The 15,555-nt window shown below is 38.1% G+C and overlaps 1 protein-coding gene across 3 annotated transcripts in view; it reads right to left on the bottom strand.

Annotated features, from left to right (window-relative positions):
- Positions 1 to 15,555, bottom strand: part of LOC131250787 (probable methyltransferase PMT7) — a 29,064-nt gene that overhangs the window by 9,827 nt on the left and 3,682 nt on the right. For all 3 annotated transcript variants that reach the window (XM_058251100.1, XM_058251097.1, XM_058251098.1), the window contains 4 exons: positions 12,217 to 12,506; positions 10,902 to 11,288; positions 7,076 to 7,322; positions 6,833 to 6,971 (listed from right to left, as the gene is read on the bottom strand). In XM_058251100.1, the coding sequence (XP_058107083.1) occupies positions 6,833 to 6,971; positions 7,076 to 7,322; positions 10,902 to 11,288; positions 12,217 to 12,506 (1,063 nt within the window). The remainder of the gene's footprint in view (positions 1 to 6,832; positions 6,972 to 7,075; positions 7,323 to 10,901; positions 11,289 to 12,216; positions 12,507 to 15,555) is intronic.

A 15,555-nucleotide genomic window follows, 5' to 3' on the forward strand; every position in this document is an offset into this window, starting at 1 on the left:
CAAAAGGGGCGCTCGTGGTTATGAGAGCGCAAAGGCACGGTAACCTTTACAGATTAATCGAGAGCACTTCAATAGGTGGAGTGGCAGCAACTGTTGCAGATTCCACAACTGCACGTATGTGGCATGCTTGTCTGGGCCACATGAGTGAGCGGGGCATGAAAGTACTTTCTAACTGTTGTTTAAGTCCAGTTTTTAAGAATTCTGATTTAAATATATGCAGTGTTCGAGTTGTCGGTGTCGCTACAAGTTTCGCTGGCCAGAGATAAAGATATAATATCGTTATCGCCGATAATATCGCCGATAACTGGAAATTCGGGAAAAAAGGGAATAACACGAGGAAAACGGTGGAATTTTTTAGTGAAACTTCATGACAAGCCTGAATACACATATTTGCATATTTAGAAATTAAAAAAATATATATAAAAAATTTCCATTACATAACTGTAGGGCCCACTGTGATGTATGTGCCTTATATCCACACCACCCATCAAATATGACAGCTCCTTTTAAGGCATGATCAGAAAAATGAACAAGATCCAAATCTTAAGTGGACCATACCACATGAAACAAACCACTGTGATTAAATCACCACCACTGAAAACTTCATGGGGTCCATTGGAATGTTTATTCGCCATCCAATCTATTGATATGGTCACAAAGACATGGATGAAGAGACGACAAAAATATCAGCATAATCCAAAACTTTCATGGCCCATGATAAATTTTACTGGTCGATTACCACTATTTCCCATATTATGGTCCACCTACTATTAAGATCTGCTTGTTTTTTTGGAGCATGCCCTAAAATGAGTTTTCAAAACAAATAGACAGAGTGGATATAAGGCACATGCATCACAGTGGGCCCCATGGTTAGGGATTCCACCCACCTCAATGGATACATACCAATTAAAGCTACTACGCCGGCTTGGGTGCGACCCCAGAACATCAATGTGAGTGGGACGCTGACCATATGGCCCACCTTAATGCATGCATTGTATATCCATGCCGTTCATCTGTTTTTCCAGCCTAACTTAGAGTGTGGTCTAATAAATGAAGAAGCAATTTCAGGTGGACCAAACCACAACAAACAGTTTGTTGATTATGATCATGCCACAATTTCAGGTGGACCATACCACATCTGTTTTTCCTAAGGTCCACCATGATGTTTATTTGAGATCCAACCCTTTCATAAGTTAACATAGGCACGATAAGGGAAAAAACAAATATCAGCTTGATCTAAAACTTTTGCAGCCACTAGAAGTCTTTAATGGTGAGCGGCGCTCTCCCCACTGTTTTTTGTGGTGGGGTCCACTGGAACTTTGGATCTGAATCATTCTTTGTGTCATGCTTTAAAATGATCTCTTCAAATGTATGGACGGTGTGGATACAACACATACATCATGGTGGGGCCCACTTAATTTGGTGACGGAACTTCGGTAGGGACTAGGGAGTCTCGCTGCTCAGTGGTTGGACGCAGATTTCCTGCGAAAGCCTTTATAGGATGTTCTAGCACTGGGATGCTAGGTGGGGCCTACCATGATGTTTGTTATAAATCCACACCGTTAATCCATTTTGGGAGGTCATTTTAGGGCATGATATAAAAAATGAGATGTATCCAAAACTCAAGTGGTCCGTACAAGAGGAAAATAATTTAGATTTAATAACCACCATTTGAACCATTCGTATGGCCACAAAGGTTCATATCAGGCAATATTTTTGGCGATATTTTTGGTGTTTTCAATTCATCCGAGTGAGAATGACTTATAAACGGTTTGGATGACATATAAATATAAAGGAAGATGCCAGGAAGTTTTCAACAGTAGGAAACTCCTTTCCTAGTTTTCACTCTCGTCCAACCCACTTAAGTCTTGGATCCAACTCATTTTTTATCGCATGCACTAAAATGAACTCCCACAAAGGATGGACGGTTTCAATTTATCACCAACATCACTGTAGGCCCCACCTTGCATCATAGCGCATGAACCTTTCTAGGAAATTCGCGTCCTGGTGCTTATCCACGGAAGCGGATTGGCTGGTGTACTACACACCAACTATATAGCTGCTGTAGGTACGTGTCGTGCGAAGATGAGCACTGACGCTCCTCAAGCTCCGAGTTGTACGAATGGTTCAAAGGAGATCCAAGTTACATGGGCCCCACAGTGATGTATTTATTATATCTACAGCGTTCATCTATTTTTATAGATTATTTTAGAGCATTATCCAAAAAATGAATCATATCCAAAGATCATTTGGACCACACCACAAATAGCAGCGAAGATAATGATTTTCACCGTTAAAAAATTCGTAGGGCCCACCATAACGTTTATTTTCCATCCAATCTATTCATTAGGTCACAAAGACCTGAATGAAGAGGGGAAAAAAATTCATATTTATCCAAAACTTCTGTGACCCCAAAAAGGGTTTCAATGGTAGACGTTCAATCCCCCACTGCTTTTTACAGTGTGGTCCACTTGATAGTTAGATCTGTCTTATTTTTCGTCTCAAGCCTTAAGACGAGCTCGCTAAATGGATGGACAGTTTGGATATAACACAAACCTCATGATCAGACCCACAGAACTTGCTGACGTCAATACATCGGTCCTCTTCCCTAATCCGCGTCCGTGAAAATGGCAACCGAAGCCCTTTTTTTTCGAAACCAGAGAGGGTTCCGGTTCTTCCTTCCCAAAACCCTAAATCTAAAAATCTCTCTCAAATACACTCCGAAATTGAAGGGAATCGAAGATTTTTTCGCACTTACCTATGAACGGCGCACTGCTTCGATCGATTGGCCCTCTTCTACAGGTACCGCATGCACTCTTGAAAGTTTTCCTTTTTTATATATATATTTTTCGATTTTCTGAGGCTGTTCTGATTTTTTTGTTAACTTTTTTCCGATTTTTACGTCTTTATGCAAAAATACAGTCGATATTTTCGGCGAGAATCCAAATTATCGACAATAACAAAAATTTCGCCGATATTTCATTGATATTCTGTAGAGAAAAGAAACTTTAGGGTTTCGATGTCGCCAGTGTGGCGACACCGATATTGTCGGTGATATTTCGATAATATCGCCGACAATTTAAACACTGAATATATGCAAGCATTGTATATATGATAAACAATCTAGGTTATCTTTTAAAACTGGTAAACATCCATGTAAGGGAGTGCTTGATTATGTGCACTCTGACGTATGGGGGTCGTCCTCCATGGTGTCCGCTGGAGAGTCGTCATAGTTTGTCACATTCATTAACGATTACTTAAGTTTGGGTTTATTTCATGAAACATAAATCCGATGTTTTCACCAAATTCAAACAATGGATGGCCATGGTGGAAAAACAAATAGGGCAACAAAATAATAGTTTTAAGGGCTAATAACGATGGTGAATTTACTTCCAATGAATTTAATGAATATTGTAAAGATGAAGGGATCATTAGGCACAATGCGGTGCGCCATACACTCAAGCAAAACGATGTGGCTGAGCGGATTAATCGGACTCTTGGAGAGGGCCCGATGCATGATTAGTAATGCCGGGTTGGGCAAGGACCTATGGACTTAGGCTGTTAACACGGCTTGCTATTTGGTGAATCGATCCCCTTCTACGGCAATTGACTGCAAGATTTCAGACGAAGTATGGAGTGGTCATAAGGTTAACTACTCAGATTTGCACATATTTGGCTGTGAGGCTTACTCTCATGTACCGTCAGTTAAGAGAGATTAGCTAAACCAAATAACCAAAAAGTACATCTTTATTGACTATGGTGTTAGTGTGAAAGGTTCAAGTTATATGACAAGGTCACATGGAAAATCATCACTAAACGTAACGTTAGGTTCGACGAAACCTCCCTATTCTACAAGAATGATCAGGAGGAGCAAAAGGAACCAGAGAAGTCGGTCATAAACGTCCAGACTGACACAGGTTATACTCAGGCAGAGATAGGTGCCCAAACAGAAGTACAGGAGTAGGTGGAGCAGCCACCTGTGAGAAGAAATCTACCAAGAAATCATAGGTTACCGGCAAGATACAGGGACAACTTTAATATCACATATACCCTTATACAAATGAGGGGGGCCGTGTACTATTTAGGAGGCTCTTGATGAGCCTAATGTAGAAAAGCGAAAGGCAGCAATGGACGATGAGATGAACTTTTTGTACAAGAACAATACATGGGAGCTGGTGGAGCTTCCAGTGGGCCAAAAAGCGATCGGATGCAAGTGGTTATTCAAAAGGAAACAAGATAGATACAAAGCGAAGTTAGTAGCGAAGAGTTACGCTCAGAGAAAAGGAATCAACTTCACATAGATAGTCGCGCCGGTGGTTAAGAAAGTGTCTATCAAATTCGTGTTGGCACCGGTTGCCTAATACGGATCTCGAGCTGGAACAAATGTACGTGAAGACTGCATTCTTGCACGGAAAATTGGAAGAGCAGATCTACATGGAGCAACCAGAAGGCTACGAAGTTAAAGGAGCAGAGAATAAGGTTTGCAGGTTAATAAGGTCGTTGTACAGCTTGAAACAGTCACCTAGGTAGTAGTATAAAAAATTTGATTCTTTCATGTTGAGTTAGAAATTTACTAACAGTGAATACGAACATTGTGTCTATTACAAGACACCGAGTGAAGGCAAGTTCATCATCCTAGCATTGTATGTTGATGATATATTAATCGTCAATCATAACATGTCTGAAATCGATGTACTGAAGACTCAGTTATCAGGGACAATCAAGATGAAAGATCTTGGGGCTGCGAAGAGGGTTCTTGGCATAGATATTCATAGAGACATGGAGAGGAGCAGGCTTTGGTTATCACAAGCAGAATACCTTAAAAATGTATTAATCAAGTATGGGATGGACAAGGCAAAGCCAGTTAGTGTTCCCTACGCAGCTCACTTCAAGCTTTCCTCAAAATAATGTCCTAAATCAAATGAGGAAAAGTAAGATATATCTCATGTGCCTTATTCAAATGTCATTGGCAGTTTAATGTATATCATGGTCTATACAAAACCGGATATTTCACAAGCAGTCGGTGTTATGAGCAGATACATGTCAAACCCCGGCAAACAACATCGGGAAGCGGTAAAATGACTACTTCGATACATTCAAGGTACAAAAAACTACGTCTTAACTTTTGAGAAAACGGGAAAAAAGTTGGTAAGGTATGTGGATTCAGACTACACAGGCAGTGTGGATTTCAAAAAAATCAACTTCAGGTTACTCATTTGTACTAGCGGTTGGAGCAATCAGTTGGATGTAGAAACTTCAATCTGCGGTGCCTCTTTCCACGACCGAAGTTGAATATATGGCAATGACAGAAGCGTTTAAGGAAGGTGTTTGGTAGAGAGACATAATAAATCAATTGGGGCTTCAGCAGGAGGCCATGCCAATTAATTGTGACAGCGAGAGCGCTATCAATTTGGCTAAAAATTTTGTTTATCACTCCTGTACTAAGCACATTGATGTTCATCACTATTTTATCCAACAGGTGATTGAGGAAGGAGGCGTGACTTTGGAGAAGATTCACATCAACATGAATTCAACAGACATGCTCATCAAGGTGGTTCCTGCAGAAAAGTTCAAGTTTCGTGCGACTTTTATGGGTTTGGCAATGGCATAAAAGTAGGATGGAGTGTGCATGAGAAGCGTTGATAGAGCTATAATGTAAGGTAGAGATAAGAGAAGAAAACCAAGAAAGTACACATTTGATGATTGAAGACATGGTGGAGATTATTGTATTTGATGTCTTAAATCTTGTCAGATACAGGGCATGTCCATGCCGTCGACGGACTGTTTGATGTCACCTTCGATGGCATCGAACAGTGCTCAATCCCATCAAGATTTTTCGAATTTTCTCCAGTTGGTTACTGGACTATCAGGGTGTTTTTTCGATGACATCGAAGGTAAGGTTCGATGCCATCGAGCATACCCAATCCCTCTTCATTTTCTCACTAAAACCTCATGTGCACAAGCCTTCTTTCACGTAGTCCTGTTTGTTTGGATCTTATTTAAAAAGAAAAGGCACATGTGACTTTTAGTGAGTCCCACATAAAGACAAATTGCATAAAATAGAACCCATAATTCCTAAAATTTACTAATTAAAGGAATAAGGACCTGTTTGGACGGATTTGGCCCTATTCCATTAGCAAATAGCAATCAGCCAGATTGTGGGATCTACTTTGGATCTGCAACAGGATGTTCTTTGCCCTCCCATGTACTTCGAGATTCTGGTCCATCAGCTTTTGAAGTATTTAAGCGGCACGTTTTTAGTGAATCTAATCAGGTTGATATATATTCCCCTATCTCAGGATCTTGCAAGCAGAATTTTTCAAGGCAATTGTAACAGAAAGTGTAGAGCTTCAGGGCGGGATTAGTCATTCGATTTGTGATTCTTAGCAAGCTAGTTTTTCCCCCTTTTCCAGGGCCCATTTGGATATATTATGTAGCTGGGTCAAGATAGAGGGACTGAGGGTCTCTGTGTTTGGATTCTGATTTCACCCTACAGCAAGCAACCCCAAAAGATTCCTTGTATGTAATCTCAAGGATCATGTTTTCTAAATAAATTGTTTAGCCACCTTCGAAAACATCAAATTATGAATAGACCTTATAATGTGAATATATTAGCAAATTATTGGCCAATTATACAAATAACTGAGCAAAGTACTGATTTTCATATTTGGACTAGCTATTTCCTTTTTTTTTTTAATGGGTCTCGTTTCCCTTTTCACCACTAATTTTCTTCATTTTCGATGAACCTATTTTGCTTCTGATGAAAAGAAAAAACACTCATGTGTATAAATCCGTAAAGAGCAAATGAGGCAAAATTGGAAAAAGGTGTTACCTGAGGACGAACCATTCGATCCATCTCTAGCATGATATCTTCCAATAGGCATCCTTCCTGATGGTCCTTGTAGTGAGAGAGAAGATGATAAGCATGCAACAAATCATACGTACGTGGATATGTTGAGAAGGGCTCACACCTAAAGGTAATAACAGATACCAGAATTGTCAATGAATAGATTGTTCTTAGTAATAGCCACCACAAGGTAGCAATATAAAACAGACTTACTAGTTGAGACATTACCAATCATGAAAAGCACCCATCAAACCCCGGTCAAATATAGCAGACAAGGTATTATTCATGCCTATAGGCACTATATTCATCACCCACATCGGCAAGGTACTCAAAGCCACAGAGAATCCACCATAATAAGCATTCATGTCCATGACATTTCGAATATCTGTCTGATCAACACCCATCAGCTTCCAGTAGTGATTGGCTTGCTCTTGCCAAAAGAGGGTATTTGAATGAAACCTATCTGGACTGATCCCTGTTTAACAAAAATGTCAGAAAATTGTCAAAATAAATGAACATCTGCTGCTAGTCCGCATCTTTAAGTAGCTATAACACTACTACAGAGAAACTCAAAAGTATGAAAAACAAATGATAGCAATCAACATGTGCACATATAATCAGCATGGCATCAGAACAGGATTAAACATATTCTTTCTTTCCCTCTTCCTAATCTGTCTCTCTCCTTTTCTTCTCCCCTTTTCTTACATCATGGTGGATGACACATTCTTCATTTCCCTCTTCCTAATCTACTCCTTTTCTTACATCGTGGTGGATGACATCATGATAGATAGAAATGTGTGTGTGTGTGTGGTCCTAAATCAGAAGTAATTAGAATGATCACCCTCCCTGGTTTGGAAATCAATACTGAAAAATTAAACGGAAGAAACTATATGGAATGGTCCCAATCAGAAAAAATGTATAGAATACATAATGGGAAACAAAAAAAAAAAAAAAAGAACCCTGCAGCAGACGATCCATCCCATGCAATATCGTAACTGAGTAACTCAATGCAACCCAACATTAGTCATGGTCGTTTGTCTTCGAAGAATGCTAAGGAATTTTGAGATATTGTTGCAAAGACATTTCTAGTAAGACTGTAGGACAATCTAGCCCATGTCTACCAACTTCACCATGAAATCACTATTTTTGTGAGGATTTCAGAGTAGCATGTCACATCAATCTATTTTTGTTAGAAAGGACAAAGTAAAACTGTCCTAATTGTCGATATAGACATCCTCACCAGTGACAACAATGATGAAACTCAAAATGTCAAAACTTACCTACAACATGCTATTGATATCAAATATTTGGGTCTTCTAACATACTTCATTGGGATTGAAGTTGCCAGATGTAAGTAGGGAATATTCATCTCCCGACAAAAGTATGTTCCTGACCTTCCTTACTGGTTTGAGTATGCTTGGGGTAAGCCTATGGAATCTCCCATTGAGGTGAATCATCATCATCATGAAAAAGAAAGTCAGATCTTCTCAGTGAACCTGGTACTTATCAACATTTGGTGGGCCAAGTAATCCATTTGACCATCACCAGACCTGATAGTTCCTATGTTGTTAGCACAGTCAGCAGTTCATGCATGATCTTTAAAATCATCATTTAGAAAGTATCTATCAGATTCTATGATATCTTAAGAATGCATTGGGGAAAGGTCTCTTATATTTTAATCACAGTCATTTGAATATCAGGGGATATTGTGATGTTGATTGGGTTGGGTTATCCGTGTTAGAGTAATAAAGTCCCTTGATATACATTGATAGACAGCTTGAGCTTTTGGAGTAAATGGTTGTTTGACATAGTATCAGAGAGGAAGGTCCTATGTTTGAATCTCGAGAGCAGCAAATATGCCTCACTAATATATTATTCTCCCACGGGGGGTCAGGAAAACCAGGTCCAGCCTAGGGACCGGGAAATCAAGCCTGGCCTATTTATGGTGTGAGTGTCCCTACACCCTCGTCAGTATGTTCCCGTGCAGAGTTCCCACCCCGCACGTGCAAGGAGGTGTTAGGGTAATAAAGTCCCTTGATATACATTGATACACCACACTTTGATGATCAACAATCCACATGTGGTTATTGCATATTTGTGGGAGGAAACCTGGTTAACTGGAAAAGCAAGAAAGAAATTGAGGTTGCCTGCTTATCAGCAGAAACTGAATATCAAGCAATGGCTAACTCTGATTGTGAACTCATTCGGTTGAAATAGCTCCTTCCTGATATGGAGTTTGATGTGGAGACTCCAATACCTCTTGCTACAACAATTAAGCTGATATACTCATTACAAATCATCCAGTCTTTCATAACAGAACAAACGCATTGAGGTTGATTGTCACTTTGTTCAAAAATCAGGGAAAAGTTAATGACTATGTCATTAGCCTCGAGGATCAACTTGCTAACATCTTTACAAAAGCCCAAATCGCCATCATCCACAGGATATCATTGGAAAGCTGGGCATGATTGGCATGTAAACACCAACTCGAGGGGGAGTGTCAGAATGTAGGAGTGGCACATATCTTACAGTCCTGCAGTGCACTACAAGTGCAAATAATTTGTTCATATCTCTTTGTAGTCTATTTACTTTATTTCTTAGCTTTTGTTCTTGTCTCTTTAAAATCTCTTTTTTGATGTGGAGACCCCAATACCTCTCACTACAACAATTAAGCCCGTTTACTCATTGCAAATAATCCCGTCTTTCATAAGCTGCTTTACAGTCCTGTATGTGCAGGTTGATTGCCACTTTGTTCAAAAGTTAGGGAAAAGTTACTATGTCATTTATAGCATTCAAGGATAAGCTGGCTAACATCTTTACAAAAGCTACAAAGCGCCATCATCCACGGGATATCATTGGAAACATGGGCATGATTGGCATGTAAGCACAAGCTTGAGCGGGAGTATCAGTGTGTAGGAGTGGCACATAGTTTACAGCCCTGCAGTGCACCACAAGTGCAAATTTTTTGTTCAAATTTCTTTGTAATCTCTTTACTATATTTGTTAGCTTCTGATCTGATCCCTTTTTTCTATCTTTGTAAATAATATAGAGATCTTTCTTATCTCTTTGTAATCTCTTTACTATCCCTCCCTCTCTTTGTAATCTCTTTCCTATCCACTCTTCAGGAAAAAAAAAAACTCTACTATCCTTCCCTCGGCTTCTGTTCTTATCTCTTTGCAATCTCTTTATTGTCCCTCCCTCCCTCCTCTGTGTAATCTCTTTACCATCTCTTAGATTATGTTCTTATCTCTTTGTAATCTCCCTCCCTCCCTTCCCATTTAATTGAATTAATAGGTTGTAAAATCACTAAGAAGCTTAAAAACTAGGGAGGGAGGAGCAAGATTCCAAAGCTTGGAGTATGGCATCTATTGTAGAAGGTCCTGCAACTATGTTATTGAAAAGGATTACAGCCTGCAAATATAAACGAGTAAAGAAAAAACTATTACTTGTATTGCAGAGTAGCATAAATGCTTTCAACTGAGTTGGTCAAATTTTCAAAAGTGGTTTGGTTTTTCTTCAAAAGTTCTATTTACCTCGATCAGAACTTCAAAAGCTAACCTTTTCACAATAGATATTGAAGCTTACAGCACATGCATTCACATAAAACTGAGAATTAATTGCCAAAGATGTTTAAAATTTCAAATAATAACGAAGAGAATCAGAGTATGTATCAAAACCAATAAGTGCAAGCCACAGATGGTAGGAAAACATAACAGCTAGATAATCATAAAGAGAAGTTGAGATGAATGTATAACATCAGTTTAGCGAGTGCTTGGGTGCACTATTGAACCAAATTTTGATGATTAGTTCAACAGGGGAAACGGCAAATGGTAATTACCTTGCTTTGCATTCGTAATGAAGAGCATTTCATTTGTTCCAAGTCCAAATTTATGTAACATTTTTTGCATTATAGCCCCTAAATATTAATACTAGGGGAGACAGTTGAAATTTGGTCATTTTCTCTCCACTGAACTAGTTCTTGCAATTCAATTCAATAGTGCATCCAAATGCAGCCTTAGGTCAGTGCTAACATAACAATAAAGAATCGACCAACCTATATTCTCAAGACTCTTTGAATAGGTTGACAGACGATCTGGTCTGAGTGGGAGTTCATGAACCCTTGGTTGCCCATCTGTCAGCCTTATGCAGTTTCTCAACGGTGTTTTCCATGATGGTTTAGAATCATCCACAGCATCATCACATATATCCAACAGCTTCTTCTGTGCGTTCTGAATTCGGCATGACTGGTTTTCTGCTTTAATCCATATTGCGGTCTGAACTTTCTGAGAGATGAGTTTCCAGCACATTGCTGTAGTCAGACTTACGAGCTTTTTCCATATCATTGGAAAATCTTTATCTTTTCTGTAAGTAGGTGGAGCTGAATAAACGAAGTATCCTTTAGGCCGCAAAAGACGGTCCACTTCTTTGAGTAAGACACCATCTGTGAATCATGTGTAAAGCAAAAATCAGTTTTTTACTACAAAGTCATGCCTACAAAATGTCTTGAAGTTGCAAACTATGGAGCTCTGGTAAAAAGGAAGAAGCTTTACAAGAACAAGCATCAAGAATATCATTATGCAGGAGATACAGAAGGCAATGCAAAATAGAAGGTCATAAGAATTAGGAATATCAAGATTACCATAGAGAGCTGGCGATGGTCGGGTCAGGACATGGGCTGGTTGGCCCGACCCGAACACAACCCCTTTCTGCCTTGCTGCCATAGTGGCTGAGCAAAAGATTTTTATGGCTTCAGGTTTCTTTAGCAGTCTCAGAAACGTACTTCGATTTACGGAATTACTTAAAAGGTAATGAAAGCATTTTGAGTGGTGATAAGTGATACCCCAGTGTTCCATCAGATCCTTGCGGCTGAATATGGGGTGACGGAGAATGGATGGGAAATTGAGTTGGTGCGAGGTATGACTTAACTATCCGGAAAATGATCTTGGCTGACTACAGATTCTTTTCAAAGTGTATCAGACTCAGGGTGGGAGATGGGTCCATGTGTGCAGGTGGGTGTGGCGTTGTGGGGGGTGGCTCCCTAGCAATCTTCACGAAACTCGCGATTGGTTCCTATCATTTGGACGCATGTGTCTACCCACAGAAATTTGATAGTCTTTACTTCCAAAAGTTTATTTGATGTTCTTATTATGCAATTCATAGCCGCCCCTACAAACATCAGAATTGCAATCTACCTATTTCATATACTTCATATGGCACTGGTACAAAAATGAGATGAAAACTAGCAATACTTGACAACATTAGCCTTGATGTTGGACATGGAAAAAAAAAAAAAAAAACAAAACAAAACAATAAAACAAAATGATTGTGGTAAGTCCCTCTATCAAAATTACTAGCATGCTAGAGTTTACCATTTTCATGCCAATCAACACGACAGCGTGAACAATGCACCATTTCAAATGAGTTTCCAGGAAATGGTAACTGTTTTGTGGCTAACGCAGAAATCATTGCATTGATTCCTCGCTCTAAGGCAAACTGAATCTGATTCTCATGACCATCTTTGGGAGCAAATGAAATTGTTTGTATCTCTAATGGAAGTAGATATGCAGCAAAGCTAGCAACGCCACAACCAACATCCAAAACTTGAGCTACTCCAGCCGTAAGCAGATCGCCCGTCTCATTAGTTGTCATGTTTCCTAACCTGCATTCACCACAAAAGAGCCACACAAGTTCCTAAGTCGGACTCAAAGAACTAAAAGGCATCAAAGTTTCTCTACCAAAAGAAACGGCTGAATGAGATAGGCAAAGAGAACAAAAAAAAAGATTGGTTGTTTAGTACTAACTCCATGCAACTAAAAAATATAATTATTGAGTGCATCTCATTTCACTAAATAAATTCTGATGTGCAACAGAATTTATGAATTATGATATTTCTTCATTTGCAGAAAACAACTTGAATTTATAGATGAACTCAAGAAGATACGTAACCATGTCCACAATTCAAGCAAGAGTAAAAAATGATACCCACTAACTACTAGGAGAGGCGGTCAAGATTGTCGCATTAGGTTCAGTTCATGGTTATATGTTAACCAAGAAAGCTGAAACTTAAGCACCAGCTCCATTTCCAGCATGATAAATGAGTTTAGAATAATGATGTCACATGAAATTCATACAATTAAGCAGTTCAAGAAATAAAGATGGAGGAAGCTATGAACATGAGTTAACATGGTAACGGAGAAAATCATAACTTACCATTGTGTATTTTGGTAAATAATGTACCTTAAACATATTTCTCTATATATAGAAGTGCTAAATTTAAATTTTTAAATACATGAGCTCTTGTACATATCAAATTGAAAAAACCATGGGAAAAAAGTCACGAACATCAGTTAATGACAGAATTAGACAAGTATACAAGTGACCTTCACATGGTTAGGTTTTCTGCTGTATATTTTAAATGCATTTTTACCTGGATATATCTTTTAATTATTTGTATGTATAGTCATATTACAATAAATATTTTCCATAATATACCATTACCATATTAATTGTAGGGTGGTTGTGTTTGACATTTTTTCTACATGTCTAAGCAGTGACACAAGTACTTGTCCAAGTTACAATAGATAATAGCATCCTTATGGGAACTAAAGACATCCCAACCAGGACAATATCAAGTAACAGCTGGATAAAACCCTCAAAAGTGCCAGCCCAAAGGAGTGGACATGTCTGATCATAACATTTATGGTGAGTAAATGCTCACTATAACCACTTCATAAGAACAAGATCCAAGATAAGAACTATCCTATTAACCCTACAAGTGCATTTTGTATCGTAAACACTGGGCACATCATCATCTTTGTGCTCTTTTGATTCAATGCCATGCATGACGATCATTTTATTCATTTTCCTCATGTGAAAGAAAGCTATTCACAATACACCATTTTAATTAGCTTACGCTATGTAGCAAAGCTTAGCCTTAACGCAACGTAGCTCATAAAAATAGCTTAAGTTGCATGTAACCTAAGCTACTTGTTAATTTACATACACTACATGCTACATGTTATGTAGCTTACACTACAACAAAAATGAATTAATGTTTTCAATGATTTGCTACTTTTTCTATTTTTCAATAAAAATTAGTTGATCTTTTCAGCAATTTTAGTAAAATAATAAAATCAACAGTATTAAACTAGTTTTGTTGCTCTTCCTTTATATTTATAGTTAATCTCAGTGTTTTAAATAGCTGCACTATGTACCGCGTAGCCTACGCCATGTAGTGTAGTTTAGCCTTAATGCTACGTAACTCATGAAAATAGCTTAAGTCGCATCTAGCCTACACAACACGATAATTTGTATACGATACATAAACTACATTACATGCTACATAGCACACATTAAAAGTTATTTTTCACTACAACATTAAAATCAATTAATGTTTTCAATGATTTGTTAAATTTTTATATTTTCAATAAAAATTAATTGACTTTTCAATGCTTTTAATAAAATATAAGTAACAATATTAAATCAGTTTCGCTGCTCTTTCTTTACCTTTATATTTAATCATTGCCCTTTCCTATTACTTTAGGTTGCGTTTGGTTGCACCAAATATCACGAAATTTTTGCTAAATTTCATTATCAACCAGTCTAATTTGGTACAGAATATCATGAATTGGTATAACCAAACACAACCTTGATTAAAAATCTAAAAGTAGCATGGAGTGTACTTAGGCCTCACACTTCAAGACGGGTGAACCCTATGCTACACGCTATTTGCTATTTCAAACACTAGTTAATCTTTACCTTATTTTTCCTATTATTTTAGGTTGTGTATGGTTGCGCCGGATATCATGAAATTTTATCATTAGTCAGTCTGTTTTGGTGCAAAATATAATGAAATTTAATGATATTCGTGTAACCAACCGCAACCTTAATTAAAAATCTAGAAGTAGCATATACCTTACACTACATGCTATGTACCTTACACCTCATGCTCCAGAGGCATGAACGCTGCACTACACACTATTCGCTATTTAAAACAGATATTCACAGAGTAAATATGGTCACTTGAAAACATTCATTTATGTATGTACGTAAATAGATAGATATAGATTGGATAATTTGTCTGGAAGTTCAAACACTGGTGTAGGACAAGATTGTTGCCCCAATGGTTATGGACTCGAATTGCTTAAAAGAACCAATGGAGATTTCATTGGGGTTTTGGTTGACACTGGCATTCCCCTTCCAAGAAAGAGATGATTCATTTTATACAGGTTGTTCAGATGTTGCAGATCTACATCTGTTTTAGATGCGGGTATCATCGCACAGAATTTTTCTGCCGCTCCACTAACCATCGTTAGCCCGGTGATGATTGAATGAACTCATAACTAGTAATGGCATAGTATAATCTAGCAATCTGTAATCTGTAAATATTCAGTCATTTCAAGAAACAATAAGATTTTGAGGATTCAACTCAAAGGAAGATAAACATTTATTCAGCTCTCATGTCTTCAAGAAATTTGTTCAGTTTAACAAAAAATTAGAAATGAACCAAGTAAAAGATGTAACGTCCCGCTGAAATCCTACATAAACATCCCAGTGAATCAAGTTAACATTTAACTGAGTTAATCAGTATGCAAAAAAGAAAATCTCAATCCACAAAGTTTCGGCTACAGCATGTTATTGCGATATAAAAGAAATTAGAGTAATACCGAAACTCTTAAATAACTTAACACAGCAGTCACACACAGATT

Source organism: Magnolia sinica, chromosome 7 (assembly GCF_029962835.1).
Source record: "Magnolia sinica isolate HGM2019 chromosome 7, MsV1, whole genome shotgun sequence".
Taxonomy (NCBI): Eukaryota; Viridiplantae; Streptophyta; class Magnoliopsida; order Magnoliales; family Magnoliaceae; genus Magnolia; species Magnolia sinica.